Source organism: Phyllostomus hastatus, unplaced genomic scaffold (assembly GCF_019186645.2).
Source record: "Phyllostomus hastatus isolate PE091 unplaced genomic scaffold, TTU_PhHast_1.1 phas_contig_86, whole genome shotgun sequence".
NCBI classification, from domain to species: domain Eukaryota; kingdom Metazoa; phylum Chordata; class Mammalia; order Chiroptera; family Phyllostomidae; genus Phyllostomus; species Phyllostomus hastatus.
The window spans coordinates 28,953,903-28,978,958 of NW_025333977.1; the positions used below are offsets into that span (position 1 = coordinate 28,953,903).

Sequence of the window (25,056 nt, forward strand, 5' to 3'; positions counted from 1 at the left end):
AATTTTTTTGGTATTTTTTAAAATTATGTTTTTTTATTATGCTATTACTGTTGTCAGGATGTTTCCCCTTTCACCCCCCTGTGCCCACCACACCCCAGTCCCACAGGCAATCCCACCACCGTTGTTCATGTCCGTGGGTCATGCATATAAGTTCTTTGGGTACTCCATTTCCTATACTGTACTTTATATTTCCCATAGCTATTCTATGACTGCCTATTTGTACTTACATAAAATTTAAAAAAAATTTTATTGCATTATTTTCCTGAATTTTCTTTTTGGATTTATCTTCACCTCATGTTGTAAGCTCTGTTAACCTAGCCCATGCTCTTGGTACTCAGGAACCTGTGCGTGAAGGATCTCCAGCAAACTGGAAAAAAAAAGAGAAGTTACCACAGGTTACAAGATCTTGGCACAATTATATGTGTAATGTAAGTAACCATTATCCTTTTTTTTTTAAAGTCCAAGCATATGTTTATTGATTTTAGAAAAAGAGGAAGAGAGAGAGAGAGAAACAGAAGCATCCATGTGAGAGAGAAACACCAATCAGTCACCGTGGGTAGTTGTCCTGGCTGGTGATCAAACCTGCAGTCTTTCACTGTATGGGATGATGCTCTAAGCAACTGAGCCACCTGGGCAGGGCACCCGTATCCTCTTTGTGAAAGAGTTATAGACGTATTTTTTAATACAATATGAGCACTATTTTCAATCTCTACATTTTAAATACTTTAACAGAATTAATGGGTTTTTTTGGATGGTGTTGCCTTATATACTTGCCAAACAAATATGTCAACAAACTTTCATATATTCATTTGGATTATTGTGGTTACACTTGGGAGGAACTTTGGTTTGCAGATGAAAGCAAGCATTATGTTATTATGGACATTTTTTTAATTGTTGGAGAGAATGGTTTTTGTTCAAAGCAAACTCCTGATGTGGCTCAGTTATGTTCTATTTCCTAACATCAGTCAGCAATGTAAAAAATATGTATTATTGTTCATAGAAAAAAGCCAAGAAGAGATTCTCTTTTCTAAAAATTTACTTTTGAACATAGGACTTACAGAGGGAGAGGTTAGTAAAATAATCTCTCATAGCACTGATATACACTAATTCTCACAATAAAAGGATATGAAAGTCATAATTCACTGTAGCAGGTATATATCCTGTCTGACATATTTTGTACCTAAAGATAAAGGTTCTTTGTAGGTGTTCAGTACAAGGAAAAATTGTGAAAATGCTTAGCAATTTTCACTAAATATTAGACAAAATTTATGCTTACCAGGCCAGAGGTCAAATGTATTTCAGAGCAAATTTTTAAATTGTTTTACACTGTCATTAAAAATGACATCAAATGCAATATATATGCATGTTTTTAATATAGTTAGTTAATGAAAGCTTCTAAGTTTGAGCATATTTTTACAGTAAAAACAGTGTTTTAAAACTGGTCTTGTTATGCAAGACTGTGGTATAAGGGTTCCCAGTTTTTATCTCATCACCGTTCAGTTAGTGTTTTGATTTAACTGCTCTACATTTTAGCTGGTAATTCAGATGCATATAATTGGGTTTCTTTGATACTCAAGAGTCCTTGCTGGACAAATTTATACACTTGAAAGTACTTACCCACCTAGGGTGAGTACTTAAGAAAAGTATTTTGGAGATAATGTTACGCAGGTAGAGATTGCAAGGGTAAATTCAATAACCTTGTTTCTTAAACTTTCTTGTTTTTATCCACAGTGTGTTATCCAGGATTTTCAAGCTTCAGTATTGCAAGTATCAGATTCAACTTATGATGAACAGTATGTTTTCTTGTTTTGTCTATAAGACATCATTTAAAAGGTCATAAGAACCTTCATACTAATCTTTAGAAAACTGTATACTTCCTAAATGAGGAAAGGAATTGATTTAGATAAAAAAAGAGAATCAGAATATGCTTAATGGGTCAAAAGGTAAAAAGTTATGTTAAGGAATATGGAATAACATTTGAAAAGAATATACCTATTCTCACTCTGCCTTCATGTAAGTTGATTCCTTAGTAGTTAATAATTTTGAAGAGGATTGTTTTTGTCTTTTTTAAAAATGTTTTATTGTTTTTCAATTACAGTTGTCCCCATTTTTCCCTCATTACTCTCCCCTGCCCTGCCCACCACCCGACTCCCACATTCAAAACTCCCTCCCCGCCTCCCCCCATGTCTTTGTCCATGGGTCCTTTATTTTTCAACTTGACCCTTCTCCTTCTTTCCCCATTATCCCCCTTCCCCCTCCCGTCACTGTCAGTTTCTTTTTCTTTTTTCTTTTTAGAATTTTTTAAAAGACTTTATTTATTTTTAGATAGAGTGGAAGGGAGGGAGAAAGAGACATACACATCAATGTGTGGTTTTCTCTTGCACCCCCCTGCCCACTGGGGACCCGGTCTGCAACCCAGGAGTGTGCCCTGACTGGGGATCCAAGTGGCAACCCTTTGGTTCGCAGGCTGACGCTCAATCCACTGGGCCACAACGGCAGAACTCAGTTTGTTCTTTATTTCCACATCTTTGGTTCTGTTTTGCTTGCTTGTTTGTTTTGTTGATTAGGTTCCACTTAATAGGTGAGATCATACAGTATTTGTCTTTCATGTTTTTATCTTTTCTTTAATAAAGTTTAATGATTTCAGAGTAGCCGCACAGATGCCAACTGTTCATTATGAATTCCCCAATGGCTACAACTGTGATTTTGGAGCAGAACGGTTAAAGATCCCAGAAGGATTATTTGACCCTTCCAATGTAAAGGTATGAAGGTTTATTTCATAGTTAGCCTGGCTTTTCCTGTATGTCTAGAGATCTTATATAATTATAAAACCTAGATAATACTAAAATTTTTTAGATGTGCTTTATTGTTTGAAGTTCTCTGTGTCACCACTCACTGTGCTTTGTTGCAGGGATTATCAGGAAATACAATGCTGGGAGTCAGTCACGTCGTCACTACAAGTGTTGGAATGTGCGATATTGATATCAGACCCGTAAGTCCAGCCTCCTGTTTATTGTGTGAAGGTGTATTTTCAGGCACCGAAATAACCTCAGATCATTATTTAAGTTGGCATCTTGGCCGTGGATTTTGAAGTCCATTTTATAACAGAAAATAGGAAAGTATGAAGTACCAGAGAAGAAAAAATGTAAAACTCTAGAACTGTGGTGTCAAATGTGTTATCTACTAGCCCTATGTGGCAATTTAAATTAAAAAAAAAAGTTTCAAGGTCAGTTCTGCATTCATACTAACCGCATTATAGATGTAGCTAGTAGCCACTGCAGGCCAGTGCAGATATACAGCATTTCCATCATCACACAGTTCTTTTGGACAGTGCTGTTCTGGAGATTTCATAAAATGTGACAAACCAAAATATCTATTATTGGTGATTCTTCTTCTTTGTTGTAGTTATCCTTTTATTTTTTATAAGGTGTTTAAATAATGCCATGTTTATAAGGAATGTAGTTTAAATAATTTCCTTAACTTGATAATTTGCTGCTTTTCAAGTTTTAAACACTCCATATTATAACACCATACTGATCATTAGATTGATTATTTCAAATTAAAACACTGGTTTTAGTTTGTAGCTAATATATTGCCTCACTTTTCTTTGAGTTAATTCTGTTGCTTACAGCAAATGCCGAGGGTGGGTTTAGAAAACATGTTGTTGAAAAAGACTTTGGGAGCTGTAAAAAAAAATGTTCTTTATTTCAGCTAGTCACCTAAGGAGGCATGTGCTCTTTCTAGGACGGTAGGAGTAAAAGTGTGGAACCTTTTAGTGCAAAGTTAAGGCCACTTTTGGGGAAAGGCAGTTGAAGTACATTTACTGTAAGATAGTAATAGCTTTCTCTTTTTTTTGGTAATATATTTTATTGATTATGCTATTACAGTTGTCCCATTACCCCCCCTTCTCCCCTCTGCCCTGTAAACCCCCCCACCCACATTTCCTGTTTAGTTCATGTCCATGGGTAAAACAGATAAGTTCTTTGGCTTCTACATTTCCCATACTATTCTTAACCTCCCCCTGTCTATTTTCTACCTACCATTTATGCTACTTATTCTCTGTACCTTTTCTCCCTCTCTCCCCCTCTCACTCCCCTGCTGATAACCCTCCATGTGATCTCCATTTCTGTGGTTCTGTTCCTGTTCTAGTTGTTTGCTTACTTTTTGTTTTAGGTATAGTTGTTAATAACTGTGAGTTTGTTGTCATTTTACTGTTCATATTTTTTATCTTCTTTTTCTTAGATAAGTCCCTTTAACATTTCATATAATAAAGGCTTGGTGATGATGAACTCCTTTAGCTTGACCTTATCTGGGAAGCACTTATCTGCCCTTCCATTCTAAATGAAAGCTTCGCTGGATAGAGCAATCTTGGATGTGGGTCCTTGCCTTCTATGACTTGGAATACTTCTTTCCAGCCCCCACTTGCCTGTAAGGTTTCTTTTGAGAAATCAGCTGACAGTCTTATGGGCATTCTTTTGTAGGTAACTGTCTCCTTTTCTCTTGCTGCTTTTAAGATTTCTCCTTATTTTTAATCTTGGCTAATGTAATTATGATATGCCTTGTGTGTACCTCCTTGGGTCCAACTTCTTTGGGATTCTCTGAGCTTCCTGGACTTTCTGGAAGTCTATTTCCTTTGCCATATTGGGGAAGTTCTCCTTCATTATTTGTTCAAAGAACTTTACAGTTTCTTGCTTTTCCTCTTCTTCTGGTACCCCTATGATTTGGATGTTGGAACATTTAAAGATGTCCTGGAGGTTCCTAAGCCTCTCCTCATTTTTTTGAATTCTTGTTTCTTCATTCTGTTCTGGTTGAATGTTTGTTTCTTCCTTCTGGTCCACACTATTGGATGAGTCCCAGTTTCCTTCCCATCACTATTGGTTCCCTGTACATTTTCCTTTATTTCACTTAGCATAGCCTTCATTTTTTTCTCTAATTTGCGACCATATTCAACCAGTTCTGTGAGCATCTGATTACCAGTGTTTTGAACTGTGTATCTGATAAGTTGGCTATCTCTTTGTTGCTTAGTTGTATTTTTTTCTGGAGCTTTGGTCTGTTCTTTCATTTGGGCCATTTTTTTTGTCTTGGCACTCCTGTTGCATAGTGAGGGGTGGAGCCTTAGGTGTTCACCAGGGTGGGGCAACCCATGTCTCTGTGTTGTGATGCTGTATGCAGAGGATGGGTCCGAGAGGGAATAATGCTGCTTACTCTACTCTCTGCTGGTTTGCAGTCACTTCGTCCACTACCCACAATTAAATCAGATGCTTCTGGTGCTGATTCCTGTGTGGGTAGGTTTGTGTACATTCTAGGACCCTGTGGGTCTCTCCAGCAAACTCTCTTATGAGGCTGGGAGTTTCTCCTGCTGCTGCCTCAACCCCTCAACAGGTGTTTTCAGTCAGTGGTTTGAGGCTTTATTTCCCCGCACTGGGACCCGAGGTTTGTCTCGCTCCTCAGTTGTTCCTACTGGTTTATCTGCATGTGAATGTGGAACTGCCCTGTCCACAATCCGCTGCCTCACTGGGTCCTCCAATCACTGCCTTGCCTGACAGTCTCCACCTAGGCGCAAGTCCTCTCTGCCTGGGTGCCTGTCTCCACCCCTTTTACTTGTCTGGGTGAAGGTTTCTTCTTTAATTCCTTCGTTGTTAGACTTCCAGACAGTTCAATTTTCTGTCAGTTTTGGTTGTTTTTTGTTTTTAAATTTGTTGTCATCCTTCTTTTGGTTGTGCGAGGAGGCACAGTGTGTCTACCTACGCCTCCATCTTGACCAGAAGTCCTCAGCTTTCTCTTTTTAGTGAAACTTCTTTTAACTAATGTTGATTGCAGAGGAGACTCTTTTGTATTCCATTTTCTTTCCAAAGTGAGACGATTTACACATTTGGAATAAATTTTTGTAATATGAATTTACCCATGAAAAAAGCAGGATGACATTTAACTTTCTGATACATTCTTGCATATTAGAGATAAATGTACACCCCGTAAGTAGAAATTTATTTTTGTTTGGTGAGGCCTCAGCATGCGGATGTTGTGGAAGTTCGCCATGTGGTCTGGTGCACACCATAGAAGAGGACAATGGCAGTGATTTTCCAGGATTCTTGTCAGAGTGTGTGTTGCCCATCACAATTATTAAAGATTCGCACTGTCTAATTTTAAATACCAGAACTTCCAGAGGAGCATTTTAAGTTGAAGGCATTAACTCTAATGTTTAAACTGTATCTCTAATTAAATATTGGCAGCTATCTGCCAAAAATTATGATGGGTTTTAGAATAATTGCTTTGAGTTAGTGGTCCTTATACCTTAATGGATGTTACCATCACCTAGAGAGCTGTAAACAACTAATTCAAAACCCCATCCCCAGAGGTTTTACTGAAGTGCCCCAGTCACTGGTGTTTTAAAACCTGGCTATGTGGGTGGAATGTGCAGCCAGTACTGGGGACCACTGGATTAAGTATTAGGTCTGTGTAAAAGTATAACAACTTAAAAAGAAAGGGACATTGTAGTGGCAGACATGGTCTTATCTGTGGTTGTGTTTGAAAACTGTTGGAAACGCTTGGAACTGCCTTATTTTTGTTTGCATCCTAGGGTCTCTATGGCAGTGTGATAGTGGCGGGAGGAAACACGCTAATACAGAGCTTCACTGACAGGCTGAATAGAGAGCTCTCTCAGAAAACGCCCCCGGTAAGTTTTGTGTGTTCTTTAGTGGCATTCTTCAGTCACAGGTTTCCTCCCCACTGCTGTAATTGTATAGATAAGGTTTGTTTTTCAGTAAATTGATGATATTTTGTGTGCCTGAACAGTATTATTTTAATAAAGTTAATATCCATTGTTAATCAAATTTTCCTAGATGGCATGTATTAGTTACTCTTGTTACTATTTGAATCTCATTTTATTCATTGATTCCATACTTAAGTACCTATAGTCTGCTAGGCCCTGGAGATTTAAACATAGTCCCTGCCCACTAAGTGCTCAGTCTGCAAGAATGAACAGACATGGTAACAATAATGGCTGTAATGTGCTAAGTGGTTCAGTATGTCATGAACCAGGCACTCTTGGGAACACTGAGGAGCAAGTGTTTAACTGCCTGGGAGTATCAGAGGAAAGCTTGGAGAAGAAGCTGTTTGAATAGGAGTTAAGTGGTTGGTAATTTATGAAGGAACTTGTAGGTGGAGGGAAACCCCATATGCACAGTAAGAAGGGAGGATGATCTATTCCAGTATCTCAAAGTGGTCAGCTTGTCATCTGTGCAGAAGCGGGGAGAGTGATGTGACTTGTTAGATGGACGGTATATTAGTTCCTAGGTCTGCTGTACTGAAGTACCACAGAGTGGGTGGCTTAAAACAACAGTGATGTATTCTCTCTCGGTTCTGGAAGCTAGAAGTCTTGTATTTTGTATTAGCAGAGCCACGCTTTCTCTGAAAACTATAGAAGAGAATCCTTCCTTCCCTCTCCCTAGCTTCAAGGGTTTGCCACCAGTCCTTGTTTCCTGGATTGCAGCCACACTTCAGTCTCCATCTGATGTCATATAGGAATATCCCCTCGTGGGTCTGTCCTTCTCATAAAAGAACACTAGCCATATTGGATTAAGGGCACTCTCCTCCAGTATGACTTTCTCTAATACTTCTTAATTATATTTGCATTGACCCAATTTCTAAATTAGATCACGTTCACAAGTACCAAGGAGTATAACTCCAATATATCTGTTTTAGGGACACAGTACTATTCATACAATATGTAACCATGCCCTGTAGCTTATTAAGAGCAAACTTAAAGGATCAAGTTTGGCAGAGGACCAAAGAGCTCCTGTGTTTGTTGTAAAAAGATCATGTGAGCATTGGGAAAACTTTTAAAAGAAGAACCTGGTTTGGGGAGAGGGTTGTTTACGTGGTACATTGATAACAGAGTAGCAGTCATAACCTTTAGATTTTAAATGTTTATCACGTAGTTTCTTGTAAGATACTCTAATGTTATTTTTGAAAATTTGCTTATGGGGCTGGCTGTTGTGGTTCAGTGAATTTAGTGCCAGCCTGTGAACCAAAGGGTCACTGGTTCTATTCCCAGTCAGGGCACATGCCTAGGTTGTAGGTCAGGTCCCCAGTAGGGGGTGTGGGAGAGGCAACCACAGATTGATATTTCTCTCCCTCCCCTTCTCCCTCCCTTCCCCTAGCTAAAAAGAAAATAAAATCTTTTAAAAAATAAACAAAACTTTCTAGTGGTTGCATAGACCCTTACTGTACTTGTATATTTGATAGTTTTTTGGCCTCTCATATAAAGGAATATTTTCCCTATGCCCTATTTTTGTAGTTGTGGTGTTTAAATATTAATATATGTACAAGATTGACTCTTGCCTTATATTTACACCATTCTTGGAGATACAGTGTGATCTGGAATATACCTTAATTATAGTACCAATCGTTAGATCTTAGAAAGTCTCAGAATACTGAATATAGTCATAGGTTATCAATACCAGTTAGATATTATCCTTATTCATTAGGAGGCAATTAAAAATTAATGAAATAACTGGGGAAAATCCCATTGTAATAGGTATCAACCAATACCTCATATATGAAAACCCATGTTTACCCCTCCTGTTCCCAGCAGCCATAATCCAACCATAGGACATAGTCCACCCCGAAACGGTTATTTCTGTGAAAAATGATTCACAGGATGTGTTCATATTCGGAATAATTAAAGTAGTGTGTCAACAATTTGAGAACTATCACCAGAAGCAAATTTCTAGGTCAAAAGTAAAAACCTATTGGTTCAGGAAATGAGAGGGATAGCACTGAGGCCAAAAACAATGTTGAGAGAGTATGAGTGCAAAACAGGAATTCTCATTAGGAAGAAAAGCAGTATAAATAAAAAACTTACCTGAGATCTGATGTCTACACTTTGTTTTCTAAGTGGGAGACGGTAGACAGTGTGGAGTGTGGAGGAGTAAACTATGGTAGGGAGGGATAGGATAGCATGAAGCCTAAAAAGGCAGTAGAGAGAAAACTGAGGAGGACTACTGAAGGGGCTGCAGGTTGGGATAACAGTTTGTTGAAAGAAATGAAGTAATATAGGATGCACTTAGCACTGTACCTGATGTATAGTAGCGTTAATTATGTTTGCTGTTGGTTATAGGATATAAAAGGTAAATGTTTTATTCTTTGTAGTTGTCTAATGTTTATATAATATATTTTCTTATTAAATTTACACATAAAAACCATAGTTAAAGCACTTTACAAAAATCTTTCTATGCAATACTTTCATTTATGCCAATATAAGCCTAGCTTTTACAAAAAAAAATCATGTATAATCAGTGTTTCAACCAGTCATTCAGAAGTCCTCCAAGCTGAATTTCCTAATGTGAGTTACCTGTTGTAATGTTAGTTACCTGTTGTAACTAATAATACTTACTGTTCCCTCTCGATTTTAGAGCATGCGGTTAAAACTGATTGCAAATAATACAACAGTGGAACGGAGATTCAGTTCATGGATTGGTGGCTCCATTCTAGCTTCTCTGGTGAGTAGAGAAAGTGCTTTCAAAAAGAACAATTCTTACTGAATGATTTAACCTAAATATACCACTGAACATACTAACTTTACTACAAAGACTACAAATGATGCTAGTACACCATGTACCTTTGCATTTTATAACTGTCCAGTGAGTGGAGGACCTAATAGAACCAGTTCTACGTGTATTAATCTAACAAAAGGCTTTGTTGCCTTATTAGTGGGTATTTGTCAGCCTAAGTTCAAGTTTCCAATCTCAGACAGGTGGGAATTGGTTAACTTATTTACGCCTCTTCCAATGATACCCTCACTGGCACTGGTCAGGACTTAGATGCAGCATATTTAGGATGAAACATTCCTTCTCAGGTTCTGGTTGCTCCTTGGCCTGTTGGTGAGGTAGAAGTCAGGATTTGGTTCTTGGGGGAAATGGTAGAGTCAGGAGTAAGAGTCCTTGTACTCAATGTATACCCTGTATTGGAGAATGTTCCCTTCTCCTCAGAGCAACTGAAGTCAATGCCACCAAGTACTTACACCATACATCTTTAAGCAATTAAATGTTTGGAACTGTCCATGCATATATTTCTATTTCCAGTCTTTTACCAGATCATAGATAAAACTACATACCACATACGAAATCTCCTGAATAGAGTTACTCATAGGGAATGGGTTTATTATTAATGTAGCACAGGTTCCTTCTTCCTTTGGTCACTTTCTCTTTCCACTTTCCATATTTATTTGGTAAAGTACTTGTTACTATTGTTTCTGTACTTGCAAAACTTTATCCTAGTTCTGATGAGCCCTTGCTTTTTCACATGATAACCATGAACTTTATTAATTTTCAAATTAGCAAGCCCAAACAATGTCCAGAAAAGTTACTAGAATTTTAACAATTTGAGCCAGGGCCCAGGCTCAAAATAATAGAATCAACTGGTAACAATACAGTATGTCAACTGAATCCTATAAATAGGACAAAATTTAAAGTACCATCCAAAATATCAGGCAATAATAAACTACTGGAAATAAATCTATACAAATATGTACCTAAGACCTTAATGATTAAAATAACACTTCATGAAGACTGTAAAGAACCAAATGTAGGAAGAAATGATACTTAGAATGTAAAGCTCACTAGTGTATAAAGATGTCAATTGCCCCCTAAAACTAATGGATTTAATGCAATTCAAATTAAATGACCAGTGAGGCTGGCGTAGGTCCTTTGGAAAGATTTGCAGGCAGCACCACCAAGCAGAACATCCACTACAAGCAGCAGTTGTGCTCCTAGACCTGAGAACCCACAGAAATGTCCTGTGTGCCCTAAATCATGCTGCAGGACATTGCGCAGTGGCCGCACAGTGAAGACAGCAAATGCCATCTCCCCGGATAGGTAAATGGAGGTGCATTCACACTGCACAAGAGTAACCCACTGGCCAAGACCCACCAGCCACCACTTCTCACACCCACATAGGCGAATGCCACTGGCCAAAGGCACCCTGATCCTTCAAATCCTCAGTAGTGCCATGGGTGTTCTGGAGGAGGGCAGAAATAACAAGAGTAATGGAATACTATTTGGGGGGAGGAGGTTTTAGGAGTCCTTAAAAAATTAGGAATTGTGAAAATAAAGATATTAAAAGAAAAAGTATTTTGTAATAAAAAGGCACAATAATATAAATAATTTTTCTTTCCATTTTATAGGGCACCTTTCAACAGATGTGGATTTCCAAACAAGAATATGAAGAAGGAGGGAAGCAGTGTGTAGAAAGGAAATGCCCTTGAAAAGTGTTCCTACTGCTCCACTTTCCCATCTCCTTACGTTTCATAGCTTTAGTACACTCAGGAAAAAATGACCATCTTTTGTAGAATGTTAATATATTTTTGCATTTTTCAATTTTCACTTAAAAATTTTTAAGACTTTAACTGGCTGTATAAAGTAAAATTAGGTTGTGCTGTCCTTGAAATGTACTTATTCTTATTACAAGCATTTTATAATTTTGTATAAATGTCTATTTTCTCTAAATATTTTGCTTTCAGTCAAAGGCTTTCAAACTCTGCTTAGTATATTATCAGTGGATTGGTAGGACTGCTTTTTATTGATGAATAAAATTTATTGCCTATGCTCTCTTTACCTTAGGCTTGCAAATTTAAATAAAAATTATTAGCCATTCCAGAAGTACATGTTTGGACTGTTGTATTGACTTGCTACTTTAAGTACTAACTGTATTTATCAGTATTTTCAGTGAAAATACTCATTGTTTATTAACAGCAGTATCCACACCTTTATATCCTGTGAATAATAGTAGTTAAAATGTAACCAAATTGCCTTTGCTATATATGTTGACATTACTTTTCCAAAGATATGTGATAGTGAAGTCTGCTTAGATGTCATAATTTGTACAATGAAAACTTAATCTGAATTTTATACCTGAGTTTTAAAAGCATGACCACTTCCAGAATTAGTATGCCATATTAACAATGAACACAGCTATTTGACTAAAACCACATTTTCTTTATAAATCACTTAACATAGTTACTTTTCTATATGGATTGTTACCTAAGAAAAACAAAATGGCAAATTAAAAGTTCATACATCTTAGATAAGACTTGACTTCCGGGCTTCAGCAAGATGTGGAAACTTTTCCTTAAGTTGTTCTGCTTTCTTTTTCTCTAAATGTTTCTTCCTTGCTTGGATACGGGCTTGTTTCTCACGTCTCAGTCTAGAGTAAGAAAAGCATAACAGTAATTTATACCGATTTATTTAAGGCCTGAATCATGCCAGTCTCCATAACAGCCGTGTCTTGTATTTTATTAAACTTGAATAATCACTGTAAACCTACCCAAATCAAAGGTGTACGTGAAATCAAAAGCATATGTAACCCTGCAGCAATTCTCATTTCCTGTCTAAAATGAACAGATCTTCTGACCCTGTAAAAGAATGGTCTATCTTTCTACCTTATTTAAAAACACTAATTTTATCGAATACATTAGATTTTTTACATCCTAAAATATATCCTGAGACTTTTGGGAATTCTCTAATTTCAAATGGCACTCAGACTAGCATATCCTCTCCGCTACAGGGAGAATAAAGCCATGTTTAGAGGTGATGCTTAGGGGCTAGTTAGACTCACCACTTTTTTTTTTTTAATCCTCACTCAAGGATATGTTTTGATTGATTTTAGAGAGGAAGAGAAACATCAACATGAGAGAAACAATGATTGGTTGCCTCCTATATATGCCCTGATCAAGGACTGAACCTGTAACCCAGGTATGTGCCCTAACTAGGAGTCAAACCCATAGCCCTTTAGTGTATGGGACAACACTCCAACCAACTAAGCCAACCGGCCAGACCTGACTCACCACTCTTAAGTGAGTTTGCTTGTACACGTGGCAATCTAGGGCAAGAGGCATTTGTGCCCCTGCTGAATTATGCTGACCTCTATGGTGAGGTAGGAATTAGCAAAATTGTAAATGATGAATTCATGGATGCCAAGCCTCTACAGTACTGAAGCTAATATTTTGGAGGATATTTTATTGATCGGTAGGCATAAACATAAAATTTAATACCAAAGACATGTACTAAATAACTGAAATATGCCAGTGCTATGGTGGTCGCAGAAACTGGAGATATGGGTTATATTTGGGTAAAAACAATGTGTATATACAAAAGAATATGATACAAGCTACGGTACTTTGTAAATTAAGTATAACGTAAGACAAATCAAAGTTGATACCACATAACCCATTATACTCATTAATCTTTGCTCAAATTATATTTTGGCCATTTATAAGAAATAAACATCTGAAAGAATAAAGGTTTGTTATTCTTAAGAATATTCAGAAGATTATGCTGCATGCATTGAAGGTAAGGCTAAAAAAGGTAGTTTCAAAAACATAATAACTAGAATATGTATAAAGCCTATAAAAGTAACAATGGATTCATAATTTTTCAAATTGTTTTTAAAATGATGCTCTTTACAGCTTCACCTTACATGACTAAAAGGTAGAAAGGTCAAATGGCACTTTAGGCCATTTTTCTCCATTAGGCTTGGAGAAAAAAAGAACTAGTGCAGTTAGGTTTCTTCAATCACTTAGCATCTGAAGTGGGTCTTAAAACGGGCATACATGCAGAGATTTCAAAGCTGTAGGAACAGAAAAAGAGAAAATGAACAAGTTGTGTTTAGAAAACCAGGAGAAAATGGTTGTGAGACTGATGAAAAGAGGCTAAGACTGAATTGTGGGAACACTGGGTAGGAAGTGGTTTGGATTTTATCCTATAGACAAGAAGCTACTGTTTTAAGGTTTTCAACAGCTCTGATGTGATAAAAAGATTTCCGGAAGCCCTGGCCAGGACTGAAGTGTGGCTCAGTCAGCTGGGCACTGTCCTGCACCAAAGAAAGGTTCCTGGTTTGATTCCCAGTCAGGGCACATGCCTGGGTTGTGGCCTGGTCCGTAGTTGGGGGTGGGCCAGAGGAAACCAACTGATGTTTCTCTTTCTCCCTGCCTTCTCCCTCTCTAAAAATAAAAATTTTAAAAAATCTTTTTTAAAAAAGATCTGAGGAAAATTAGTCAGGAAGCAATATCTGAATGGACTCACGTAAGGAAGATGTTTCAACAACTCAATCTGATGAGGGACTGTACTGAGGCAGACTGAGTGGGAGTAAGAAAGAGAGATCCTGGAGACATTTTGCAGGAAGAATGAAATTAAAGAATGCCTGAATCTAGAGCACTGGTGTTGAAGAGGATGAATAATATTTAATATCAATAATGGATATACTGTAAATAAAGGGGTTCTGGATCCAATTCCGGTGGGCATGGGGGTTTCCCACACCACCACTGAGCAATCCACAGACACCACCAGGGTGTTGAGAATTCAACTCAATTCTGACACTACCTACCCAGAGACGGTGTCAGAGGCTGTCACCTGAACTTCTGACTGACTCCCTCCTTGGACTTCAAGCACCAGTCACAAGTCCCGGTTGTTAACTGTAGTTCTGACCGACTGGCTATAAATCAAAGGTTACCACAACCTTCTCCTGGGATTTGATTACTTAGTAGAGCAGATCACAGAACTCTGGAAACCTGTCTACACACTAGATTTCCAATTTGCTACAAAAGGATGTAACTCAGGAACAGCCAGACAAATGACAAGCAGAGAGCAAGGTCTGGGGAAAGGGTGGTTTCCAAGTCCTGTTGAGGCACACCACTCTCCACAAATCTCCAAGTGCTCACTAAACCGCTCTCCAAGCCCTATGCTTTTAGGGTTTTCTTTTTATGGAGGCTCCATCACATAAGCATAACTGGTTAAACTATTTACCACTGACAATTGATTCAACCTCCAGTCCCTTTCCCCTCCCCAGAAATCAGGGGATGGGGAAGAAAATTTCAATCACCTGATCAAGGCTGCTTCCCTTGACAACCAGCCCCAAATCCTAGGTGCTTTCCAAAAGTCACTCATTAACATAAAAGACAACTTTTCTTTTTATTTTTTTTGTAGGAACACTTAAGAAAGGTTTTAGGAGCTTTATGACCAAAACAGGTACAAAGTAAACATATATTTCCTATTATAAATCACATCAACACCACCATAGATAAAAATAGAAATGAGAAGTGGCTAGTTTGTTGAGGTAAATAAAAAATTTAAACTGATTCTAAAGTATACTAAAGACCCTTAAAATCAATTTAAAGATATATTTCATTCATATTTAAATTATTTTGTATAAGTTTTTAATTTTTGGGTACAGAAACAATCCTTTGGGAGAGTGAGCCAATTTTTAAAGAACTCTTGATGAAAGTAGAACATATTCTCTAAGGCAGTTGTTAAAAACTGTGGTTCTTGTGCTGCTAGGATTTCTCCTTTAAATTTGCAGCTGTTTTCTTGCCTTGAATTCTGGTCTCTAGAACCTCTAGCCAGTAACCCTGCAGATTCCCCACCATGGTGCTTTTCGGCAGCCACAGCCATGGAGGTAAGTGGCACCCTTTCCATGGAAACCACAAACTTGCAATTCTTTTCCCTTCAAATGAAAGTTTTGGGGATTAATTTCATCAACCTTGCAATAACATTAGCTCACATTTTATGCAACCGAAGTATCTGGACCTTTTAATATGGTAGAAAGACTTAAGCATCTACTTAACATACAGATTGATGAATAGAAAGGCAATAAAACTTTTGAAAAGATATATACTAGAAAGTTAATAGAAGACTGTATCTGGATGGTGAAATTATTCAAAACTAATTTCTTTTTTACCTGGTTTTTCTGTTTTTTTTTTGCCCCCGCCCCCCGCCCCCCCCCACAGTGAACATGTATTTGTTTATGTAAAAGCTCAATGCATGTCATCTGATGTAAAGCTGTTTCATTAGTAAGGGTGTTTGTGCTCACCTCTCAAAACGTTCCACATAAGGCATTGCAAAGAATCGTTTCCTGTTGTATCTCTTATTTAGGTACCAAGGTATAGGCCACTGCTTGAACTTGTGCCTGCCAAGAAAGCAAAAGTATCGCCTTTTAGAAAATATTTAATACATTTTCAAACAGATAGAGTTTTAGCCTTCTTTGGACTAAATATGCTGTCAACAAAATAAAAAGCAAAATAAAAAACTCTTGAAGGGAATAGCGCTCTTAAAGAGATTCTAAAATTGACACAGATTCTCTCCTTAACCTCACCTTTCCTAACTGACCTCAACTAGACTAATGCAAATAATTAGTAGAGTATAAACCAGGTCAGAGTTTTTAGTCAGAAGTTTTAGCAATTTATCTCTTTTCTGTATTGGATTACATGGTTAAAGACAGCATGGCTACCCCGCTAAATGTGGCCCCGAGCAGCCCCACTACCCCAAACTCCATTAAAGAAGTCTGCAAACAAGTAAGTGCTATTATGTGATGTAATTTCAAAAGTACAGGGAAGGTCTCCAACCACCCAAAATGCCATCTCCATTTTGCTGACCAATGTTTATAATTCCATTACTAATGTTTCCTTTCAGCACCTCAACCTAAATGTAAATAAACTCTTGGCAGAGACAGAACACATTGGGTCTTCTCAATTACTTATATTGCATTATAAAGTTCATCATCAGATCTTTTTCCAAGGTCTGGTAGGACTCTGGGAACTGGACTCAGGAGGCAGGATTAAATTGTTTCATAGCACAGACTAGGGCTTACCCTGGCTCATGTGGCCCTTATGCCTCAAAAACCTGTTTTAACAGTCCCAGGCTCTTAATGGGCAGAGGACAGGTGTGTGTCCTAAAATTGGCTTCATGGCATTTACAACCTCTGAATTACATGTACACATATCCATTTTTTCTGGGGAAAGGATCTATAACTTTCATCAAATCCCCAGAGGACCATATCATTCACATTAGGTTAAGAACCACTGTTGTAAGGTACCTACAGATAACTGAATCATGAGAATGGGATGCCTAGACTGCTAGTTAAATCTACCTTTGTTCACATCCTCGAGTTCCAAAAGGTTTTGGGACCTCTTTATATTAGGTATATTTTAGTCTATCTAATACACTTTACACAATAAGAATTTTCTTAAAAGACATTGGACAGGGGAAGAGGCATGGGACTTCCACTCTAGTCTCAGAAAAGCCACAACGTAAACTATGTACCAGATGATTCTTCCAAAGATGTCTTTTCTCCAAGCACCAGGTCTAGCTTTTTCTTGACCAGTCTGAAGAAGTCTTAGGGCATCTTCTCGTTCTTGTACAACTTTATCCAATGCATCCATGGATTCTACTACCTGAGAATAGAAAGACATAATTTCAACAATCACCTACAACAGAATTCCAAAGAAAGAGGACATATAAAGATTATGCTATAGAAAACCTATATGAGTATTTCTGTCAAAGAATCATTCTGTCAAAAATTTCCTAAAAATCTTTGTTGGCACAGGTATATATAAGTATCTAATATCACTTTTTGTAATTTTTTAAAAGTTTCATTTCATTTAAATGAAAACCTATTTAGCTTAGATTTTCTACATGAAGAGAACACTTCCGGTAGGTAAACAATATGCACATATGACTGATTACCTCTAGGAAAGGAAATAGGGAATCCAAGGGATTTTTTTTTTAATGATGAAAAAACCCTAATTTAAAAAATAGGTGACCCTTTCACAAGGTAAATATACTTAACTACCATACTACACACTTAAAAATGATTAAGATAGTAACTTTTATGTTACGTTTTTACCACAGTAAAAAAAAAAGTATGAATAAAATTTGACAGAGTGGGCAAGGAAGTGGCTAAGCTAGAACAAGAAATGTAAAATAGTGCAGCTACTATGGAAAACAGTTTTGCTGCTCCCTAAAATAGTAAACATAGATTTCCCATACAGTTCGGCAATTTCACTTGCAGGTGTCTAGCCAAGAGCAGTAAAAACACATGTCCACACACATGTTGGGGGCTCCAGGTAGAAATGGGGAGTGACTGCAGACAGGCATGAGATTCCTTTTTGAGCTGGTAGTGATGGCTACACAACTCTGTGAATTTACTAAAAATCAAGCAGAAATAGAAAAAATCTACTTGACAGGAAATATAGGAACCATATGCTCACTCCTGTTAACTGCACCCCAAATCAGTCAGCTCCCCATGGCCTTACCTTATCTAACCGCTCCGGACTTGGCATCGGTAATATCTGCCGTTTGGCCTCCTGCTGTAGAGTTAGAAGCATGTTTCTTTCTTTCAGCAGGACATACCTACATCAAAGAACACAAAGCTTATGATGCTAGTGTGTGGTAACATTAACAAAGTTGTGATTTTTGACATAAAAACTAATGATCTGTTTTCAAAAGCCTCGTAGAAATCTTGATATACAGAGTATCACTACAAAGAATAATTCTTTAAGCAAAATTATTATCTATTCTTATTCACTTGTTATGTTTTCCAGATGCCATATGTTGTATTATGTGCCAATTACAAAAAAGCATAAAATATAGTCCCCCTATCAAAGTGGAGAGAGATGCCTGTTGCATGTCAGGCAATGTGTGAAATACTTTACCAAGTTTCGTTTAATTCTTACAATACCCCTTTGAGATTAGCTTTATTTCCACTTTCTAAATAAAGAAACTAAGCTGAGAGAAGTAGGGTATTCTGGAACACATAGCTAATTCAAGATTCAAATCCTGGTCTCTCTGAATGCAAAACCTACTCTATTTTCACTCTCCTAGGCTGCCTCCAAAACTGCAATGTGATGTGGTGTACTGAGTGGTAGTGACAAGTACCAGAAGAATTAAGTGGGAGAGAAGAGACATTTCTTCTAGCTAAGATGATCAAGAAAAGCTTTGCAGAGATAGGGTTTGCTAGATTGGATGGAAAGCAAAGCAAAACAAAACGAAAGGTACTGAGTGACAAAGCTGAAGTGAGGGTAATGTCATGAATAACTGTTTGATTCTACTAAGAAGAGCTGGAAGAAAGGAAAGGAAATCAATGTGGAGGGTACTGAACAGAAAACAAAGGAACTGAAGTACATTATACTATGGAAGGAGACAATTTGGGGGGAAGCAGTGACAGAAGACAAATTGTTCAGTTTTTGACATGATGAATATTGCAAGAGTCCTAACTATCCTTTACTAATAACTCACAGTAACAGTGCTTTTGGCAAAACTTACAAATCTTATTTTTAATACAACTTATTTTTTTATAATAAATCTGTGCTGTTTTAAACATAACACTTCTGACACCAAGTGAGAAGCTTTTCCCTCTTCTTCACACCAAATGTGCCATCTTTTCCAACACCACTTCTCCAACTCTCCGACACTCACTATCTGGAGTTAGCACCAGATTCCACAGGTTTGAGCTCAGCCCCACAACACTATCCCCTAGTTGAGACACCAATACTAATTTCCAGGGCTTCTGTACATCTGACTGACCAGCTACAAGGTGGGAGTTCCAATGACCCCCTCCTTAGAATGGCTCACAGAACTCAGGAAAGCACTTTACTATCATTGGTTTATTACAAAGGACACAATTCAGAAACAGTCAAACAGAAGAGATGCACAGGGCAAGGCATATGCAAAGGGGTGCGGAGCTTTTGTGCTTTCTCAGGGTATGCCACCCTCTCAGCACGTCCACGTGTTCACCACCTTGGAGGCTTCACTATGTAGGCACGGTTGATCAAATCATTGACCACTGGTGATCGAACTCAATCTCCTGTGCCTGCGCCCCTCCCCAGTGGTGAGGGTGGTGGTTAAGCCTGAAAGTTCCGCCCTCTAATCAAGCCTTGGTCCTTATGGTGACCAAGCTCCATTCTGAGGTGCCCCCTACCAACAGTTGCCTAATTTGAACAAAAGATACTCCTATCACTCAGGAAATACCAAGGGATTTAGGAACTGTGTGTCAACGAATGGAGAAAAAAACTGAATATTTCTTATTGTATCACACGACAAACCTATATCATCAGTGGTTATTTAATTTAAAAATACTTAAGGAATCACAAATATGAGTAGGTGGGCTTAGTAAAAGACAACAGGATGGGCAAGAAGTGGTGTGCACTGATCCATCTGGATCGGGCAGTGGCTACGCAGACTGGCCGGCCAGCCACAGGCATGTGGGTCCGGTGCTGCCAGATCAGAGATCTGATTATTAAAGAGGAGCCGGAAATATTTATTTTTGTGTGAAATACCCAATTTAAAAACCATAGTGAAGTCCAAACAAGACATATCTTTGGCTAAATATTGTCAGTTAATGTTGGGAGTGGGGAGCAAAATGTGTGAAGGAGGTGAAAATGTACATATTTCCAGTTTTAAAATCAACAAGTCACAGGGATGTAATGTACAGCACAGTGACTACAGTTAATCATCCTGTACTGTGTATTTGAAAGTAGCTAGGAGAGTGGATATCAAAAGTTCTCATCACAAGGAAAAAAAAATTTCTAACTATTATGGTGGTAGATGTTACCAGAACTTAACTATGATGATCATTTTGCAATGTATACAAATACTGCGTCAGTACGTTGTATACCTGAAACTAATATAATAGTACATCAATTCTGCCTCAATAAAAAATATACATATATAGTCAATTAAAAATAAAGCCCTGTCTTAAATCTTTTCAACTCTAATTCATCAGGAGAAACTGCCTAATTCATCAGGAGAATGTACTTAAACTCCCAATTAAATGCATCCTCCAACACACTTCCCCAAAGCAAATAAGCTGAAGATTTCATACCATACCAAATGTAATAAAAAGGAGGAAGGCCTAAATGTGATCAACTCTTCTCCATTTCATTAGTTTTCTGAAATTGTTAGTACACAGGTATAGTATGACTGGTAGCATTTATAGTAAAACTTCTAAACCCCCAACTATACTTGAGAATTCGGGTATATTTTTCTTAATATAATTCAACCTGTCATATTTATAAAATCTGTAATGCCCTCATATAACATCCACAGTACTGTGAGACAAACCACTTTACTCAATTTCTTACATCACATAAAGTTTACACCTCACTGTTATACTGTAACTGCTTCAAACACCTAGATATTCATGTACTCAGTATACTTACCAAAGTTTATGCAAATCTTCATTACTTTTGTTCCTTAATTGCTGACAGGTCCATGCAGCTCCTATTAAAATGATAAATTCAAAACATGAAACAGTTTTCCAGCTATGTGCCCTTTGGCAAATTACTTACCTCTCTAAACCAGTTTCCTTATCTGTGAAATATGTAATAGCTTTATTATATTACAGTATAAAATATAACTGGGACTAAATTAGATAACACACATGAAAATATGAGTAATGAGACTGGCAATAGCATTAAAAATGTTAGAATAACTACAGAATGTATTTTTGCAATCTAATGTCAAAATACTGTATATCATTATAAATTAATTTTCAATCATCTCTAAAAAATAAAATCTAAAATAAACCTCAAACATCAACTTAGTAAAAAAAGTTCAGCCTACTCCTATTCTAAACCTTTTGCCAAGCTGCCAAGGAACAATTAGGTCTATTATATTGTCCTTTTAATTTTCACTAGTAGACATTCCCAAAGGAAACTGAAAATGGAAACACCCAAGTAATTCCTAAACTGGATAAATAATCCCAAGACAATGGATGGTTCAATAGATATATTTAACATTGTTTGCGGGTTGTTTTTATCATGTGCTCTACTAAGTCAACGTAAAAAGTATAAACATGTTTCCTGCATACAATGTGTTAATACCAATCAACCCAAATATCTCACCAGACTTTACTTTTTCTTCCCCCCAGTTCTTTGGGTCATCAAAAAATTCTTCCAGTCCTTTCCTTGACAACGTGGTATGAAGTATTCTACAGTGGTGCAAAGGTGTGACATTTGGTGTATTCTGAGGCAACAAATTAAGAGAAAACCTGCAACAGTACATAAACAAGTTCAAGTTTTACATTTGAATTTTATAAGCAATAAATTGAATCATTTTCTCACCTACAGTGTTAAAAAACTTACTCATGGCTTTGGCACAAGAAAATAAACTTATACTTTAGAAATTACTTAAAATATTGCATTGTAGATGGTGCTACCTTATAACCTCAGAGGTAATATATTCATATAATTATATTTTAAGTGGGTATATGAGTAGATTAAATATTCTGAAGGTTAATTTTGCAACATGTATGAGAGGCTGCAATGCTTCTTCCCTTAAACCATTAAGTCCACATCTAGAAATTTCAACCAAATAAGTTATCATAGATGAGAACTGATAAATTTAAACATCTATTAAGTATTCTCAGCCCTGGCTGGCGTAGCTCAGTGGATTGAGCGCGGGCTGGGAGCCAAAGTGTCCCAGGTTCGATTCCCAGCCAGGGTACATGCTCGGGTTGCAGGCCACGGCCCCCAGCAACTGCACATCTCTCTCTCTCTCTCTCTCTCTCGCCCCCCCCTCTCTCCCCCCCTTCCCTCTCTAAAAGTAAATAAATAAAATCTTTTAAAAAAAAGTATTCTCATTATGCTTATATATAAGAAAGTTGATAATGTAAATGTGCAACCATGGTTTAAAAAATTATTGTGTCTCTGTATGACAATATATTATAAAGTAATTTTAAAATCATGTTTTTAAAGAATATTTAATGACCTAGATAAGTAATTTAAAATACAATAGGAAAGTGTGTCACAAGTGTTGTTGTATTCCTACCAAAAAAATTTAACCTAAATCTAATCATGAAGAAACATTCAGACAAATGCAAATGGAGGGATATTCTACAAAAACTGATCTTATAAAAAAAGTCAATGTCATGAAAGAAATAAAGGAATCATTCTGGATTTTAAAAGACTAAACAGACATGACAACAAATGCAAAAAACAACCATTGTTTGGACCCTGAGTAAAAAGAAAACAAAATTACCAGGACAACTGAGGACATCTAAATTTGGGCTATATGCCAGATAACAGCAGTGGAATAGTAGTAGTGTAGCAATGTTCAATTCCCCGGTGTGATCACCGCAATATTGTGGTTAAGATGCTGTTCTTGTTCTTAGGAGATATATGCTGAAGTGTTATGATGTTTGCAATTCTGACAAGCCTCAAATAGTTCAGAAAAAGCCCTGGCTGGGTGGCTCAGTTGGTTGGAGCATTGTCTGATACACTGAAAGGTTATGGGTTCAAGTCTCTATTAGGGCACATACCTAGACTGTGGTTTGATTCCCAGTCGGGGTGCACACTGGAAGCAATCGACTGATGTTTCTCTCGCATATTGTTGTTTCTGTCCCTCTCTCTCTCCCCTGCTCCCTTCCTCTCTCTCTAAAATCAATACACATATCCTCAGGTGAGGATTTTAAAACAGTTCAGAAAACAAAACACATGGACATAAGCAGATAAAGAAAAATGTAACAAAATGCTAAGAACTGATTAATATAAAGAGTATATGGTTATTCTTGCTACTACTCTTACAACTTTTCTGTTGGTCTGAAATTTTTAAAAACAAAAAGTTGGGGAAATGGGTAGCACAGGAATGCATATATGTAAATAGTGCTGATTTTATTTCAAAATCACATTTATGTGGGCTCTGGCCAGGGAGCTCAGCTGGTTAGGGCATCAACCCTATCTGCCATAGTTGTGGGCAGGTACGAGCCCTGGTCAGGGCACATACAAGAATCAACCAATGAATGCATAAATTCACAGAACAACAAACCAATGTTTCTCTCTCTCTGTCTCCCTTCCTTTTTCTAAAATCAATCAATCAATCAATCAATCAATAAAATTACATGCATGTGTGTATATGCAAAGTTAAGGAAGGGAAACCTGTTTATCTCTTAGTGGAATTATAGTTGATTTTTACTTTTTTAAGTTGATTTAGTTTTTACTTTTTGAAAAAGATTTTATTTATTTATTTATTTTCAGAGTGGAGAAGAGAGGGAGAGAAACAGTAATGTGTGGTTGCCTCTCATGCACCCCGCACTGAGAACCTGGCCCACAACCCAGGCAAGTGCCCTGACTGGGAACTGAACCTGGGGCTCTTTGGTTCGCAGATGGGCACTCAATCCACTGAGTCACACCAGCCGGGGGCTGATTTTTATTTTCTTCTTCAAAATACTTTACCCTATTTTCCAAAGTGTCTGCAAATAATATTTTGTTATAATAATAAAATCTATAATTAATTTTTAAGGAAAAAGGATAACTAGGTAACAACTGATTCAAGCCTGCCTGCCACCTTGTGATCAAGTTACAACCTCTGTCTGAGCCTCTGCAAAATGAAAAAAAAAATATTGCTTATCTCTGACGTTAGTATGTGTAATAATGTTTTAACATAATAGAAGCTCAATAACAGACCTAGATTTAAGAGCACAAACATTGCTTCCTTTTAGGTAAAAACAAAACAAAACAAAACAGACATACTCAACTATTTATAAAATTCACATCTTAATAGACAAAAGACAATAAAAGAAAGGAAACCATCCACCTAAAGTCAAAAATGATAAGCTGACTTTCCAGAAATAATGAACGCCATGTGTAGGATGTTCCTTTCTCCCACCTGCAAGGGCAACTTTTCATTTATTTGGCTACTTTCATTTATTCACTCAGCCTTTACTGAACAATCTCCTTGTGACACATTCCAGGAGTAGAAAGGCCCGTTCTTTTTCATCCGTCCAAGCCCGTCACAGCCTTCAGCTCCACAGCCAAAAGCTCTTCAGTGAAGTTTTTCCCAACTCACCCAGCCAAACGGAATACTTCCGTAATTCTAGCTAGAACTCAACAAATTCTGGGCACCTACAACCTCAACTACTGACTGGTCACAGTAGGTGGCAACAAAATGACGCTGGGACGGAAATGGTGCCGGTGGGCGAGTTGTATAAAATCACTCATTTCTCATAGAGTTGGGTTCGTGGTCAAGCCAACCCGGGAGCCTTTCCATCCTTGGAAAAGATTTGTTCTCATCATCTCTGCAACCAAACAAGATCCAAAGTTGGAGAGGTGAACATACCTACTGCTCACATCACTTACCTTGTGCCCTCCGGGGCCTGAGAACTTATTAACGACCTGGAAGTCTTTAGGACGGCTGATGCTTTTCTGCAAAAAATACCTAAACTGGCTGCAGCCATTTTTTCGCATAAGCAAACCACGTTTCCGCCGTGAATGGCATCACTTCCGGTGCCTCG

At 37.5% G+C, this 25,056-nt stretch overlaps 2 protein-coding genes across 3 annotated transcripts in view; one reads left to right on the forward strand and one right to left on the reverse strand.

Moving 5' to 3' along the window:
• ACTL6A (actin like 6A) overlaps window positions 1–11,660 on the forward strand; it is a 35,133-nt gene extending 23,473 nt beyond the window's left edge. Inside the window, exons 8-14 of the mRNA XM_045850828.1 lie at window positions 339–428; window positions 1,732–1,793; window positions 2,648–2,762; window positions 2,912–2,992; window positions 6,578–6,673; window positions 9,414–9,500; window positions 11,183–11,660. Of these exons, the coding sequence (XP_045706784.1) occupies window positions 339–428; window positions 1,732–1,793; window positions 2,648–2,762; window positions 2,912–2,992; window positions 6,578–6,673; window positions 9,414–9,500; window positions 11,183–11,263 (612 nt within the window). The 3' untranslated portion in view covers window positions 11,264–11,660. The remainder of the gene's footprint in view (window positions 1–338; window positions 429–1,731; window positions 1,794–2,647; window positions 2,763–2,911; window positions 2,993–6,577; window positions 6,674–9,413; window positions 9,501–11,182) is intronic.
• On the reverse strand, window positions 155–25,051 carry MRPL47 (mitochondrial ribosomal protein L47). Of its 2 annotated transcripts, XM_045850830.1 has the most exons (8): window positions 24,902–25,051; window positions 21,671–21,816; window positions 20,987–21,047; window positions 18,083–18,179; window positions 17,091–17,221; window positions 15,862–15,957; window positions 12,075–12,201; window positions 155–367 (listed from the first exon to the last, which is right to left on the reverse strand). In XM_045850830.1, exons 1-7 carry the CDS (start codon window positions 24,997–24,999, stop codon window positions 12,078–12,080), a joined length of 753 nt encoding a protein of 250 aa, XP_045706786.1. In that variant the 5' UTR covers window positions 25,000–25,051; the 3' UTR covers window positions 155–367; window positions 12,075–12,077. The 2 variants fall into 2 exon arrangements, with proteins under 2 accessions (XP_045706786.1, XP_045706785.1); XM_045850829.1 differs by lacking the exon at window positions 155–367 and having other exon boundaries at window positions 11,973–12,201.
• Between the last annotated feature and the right edge of the window lie 5 nt (window positions 25,052–25,056).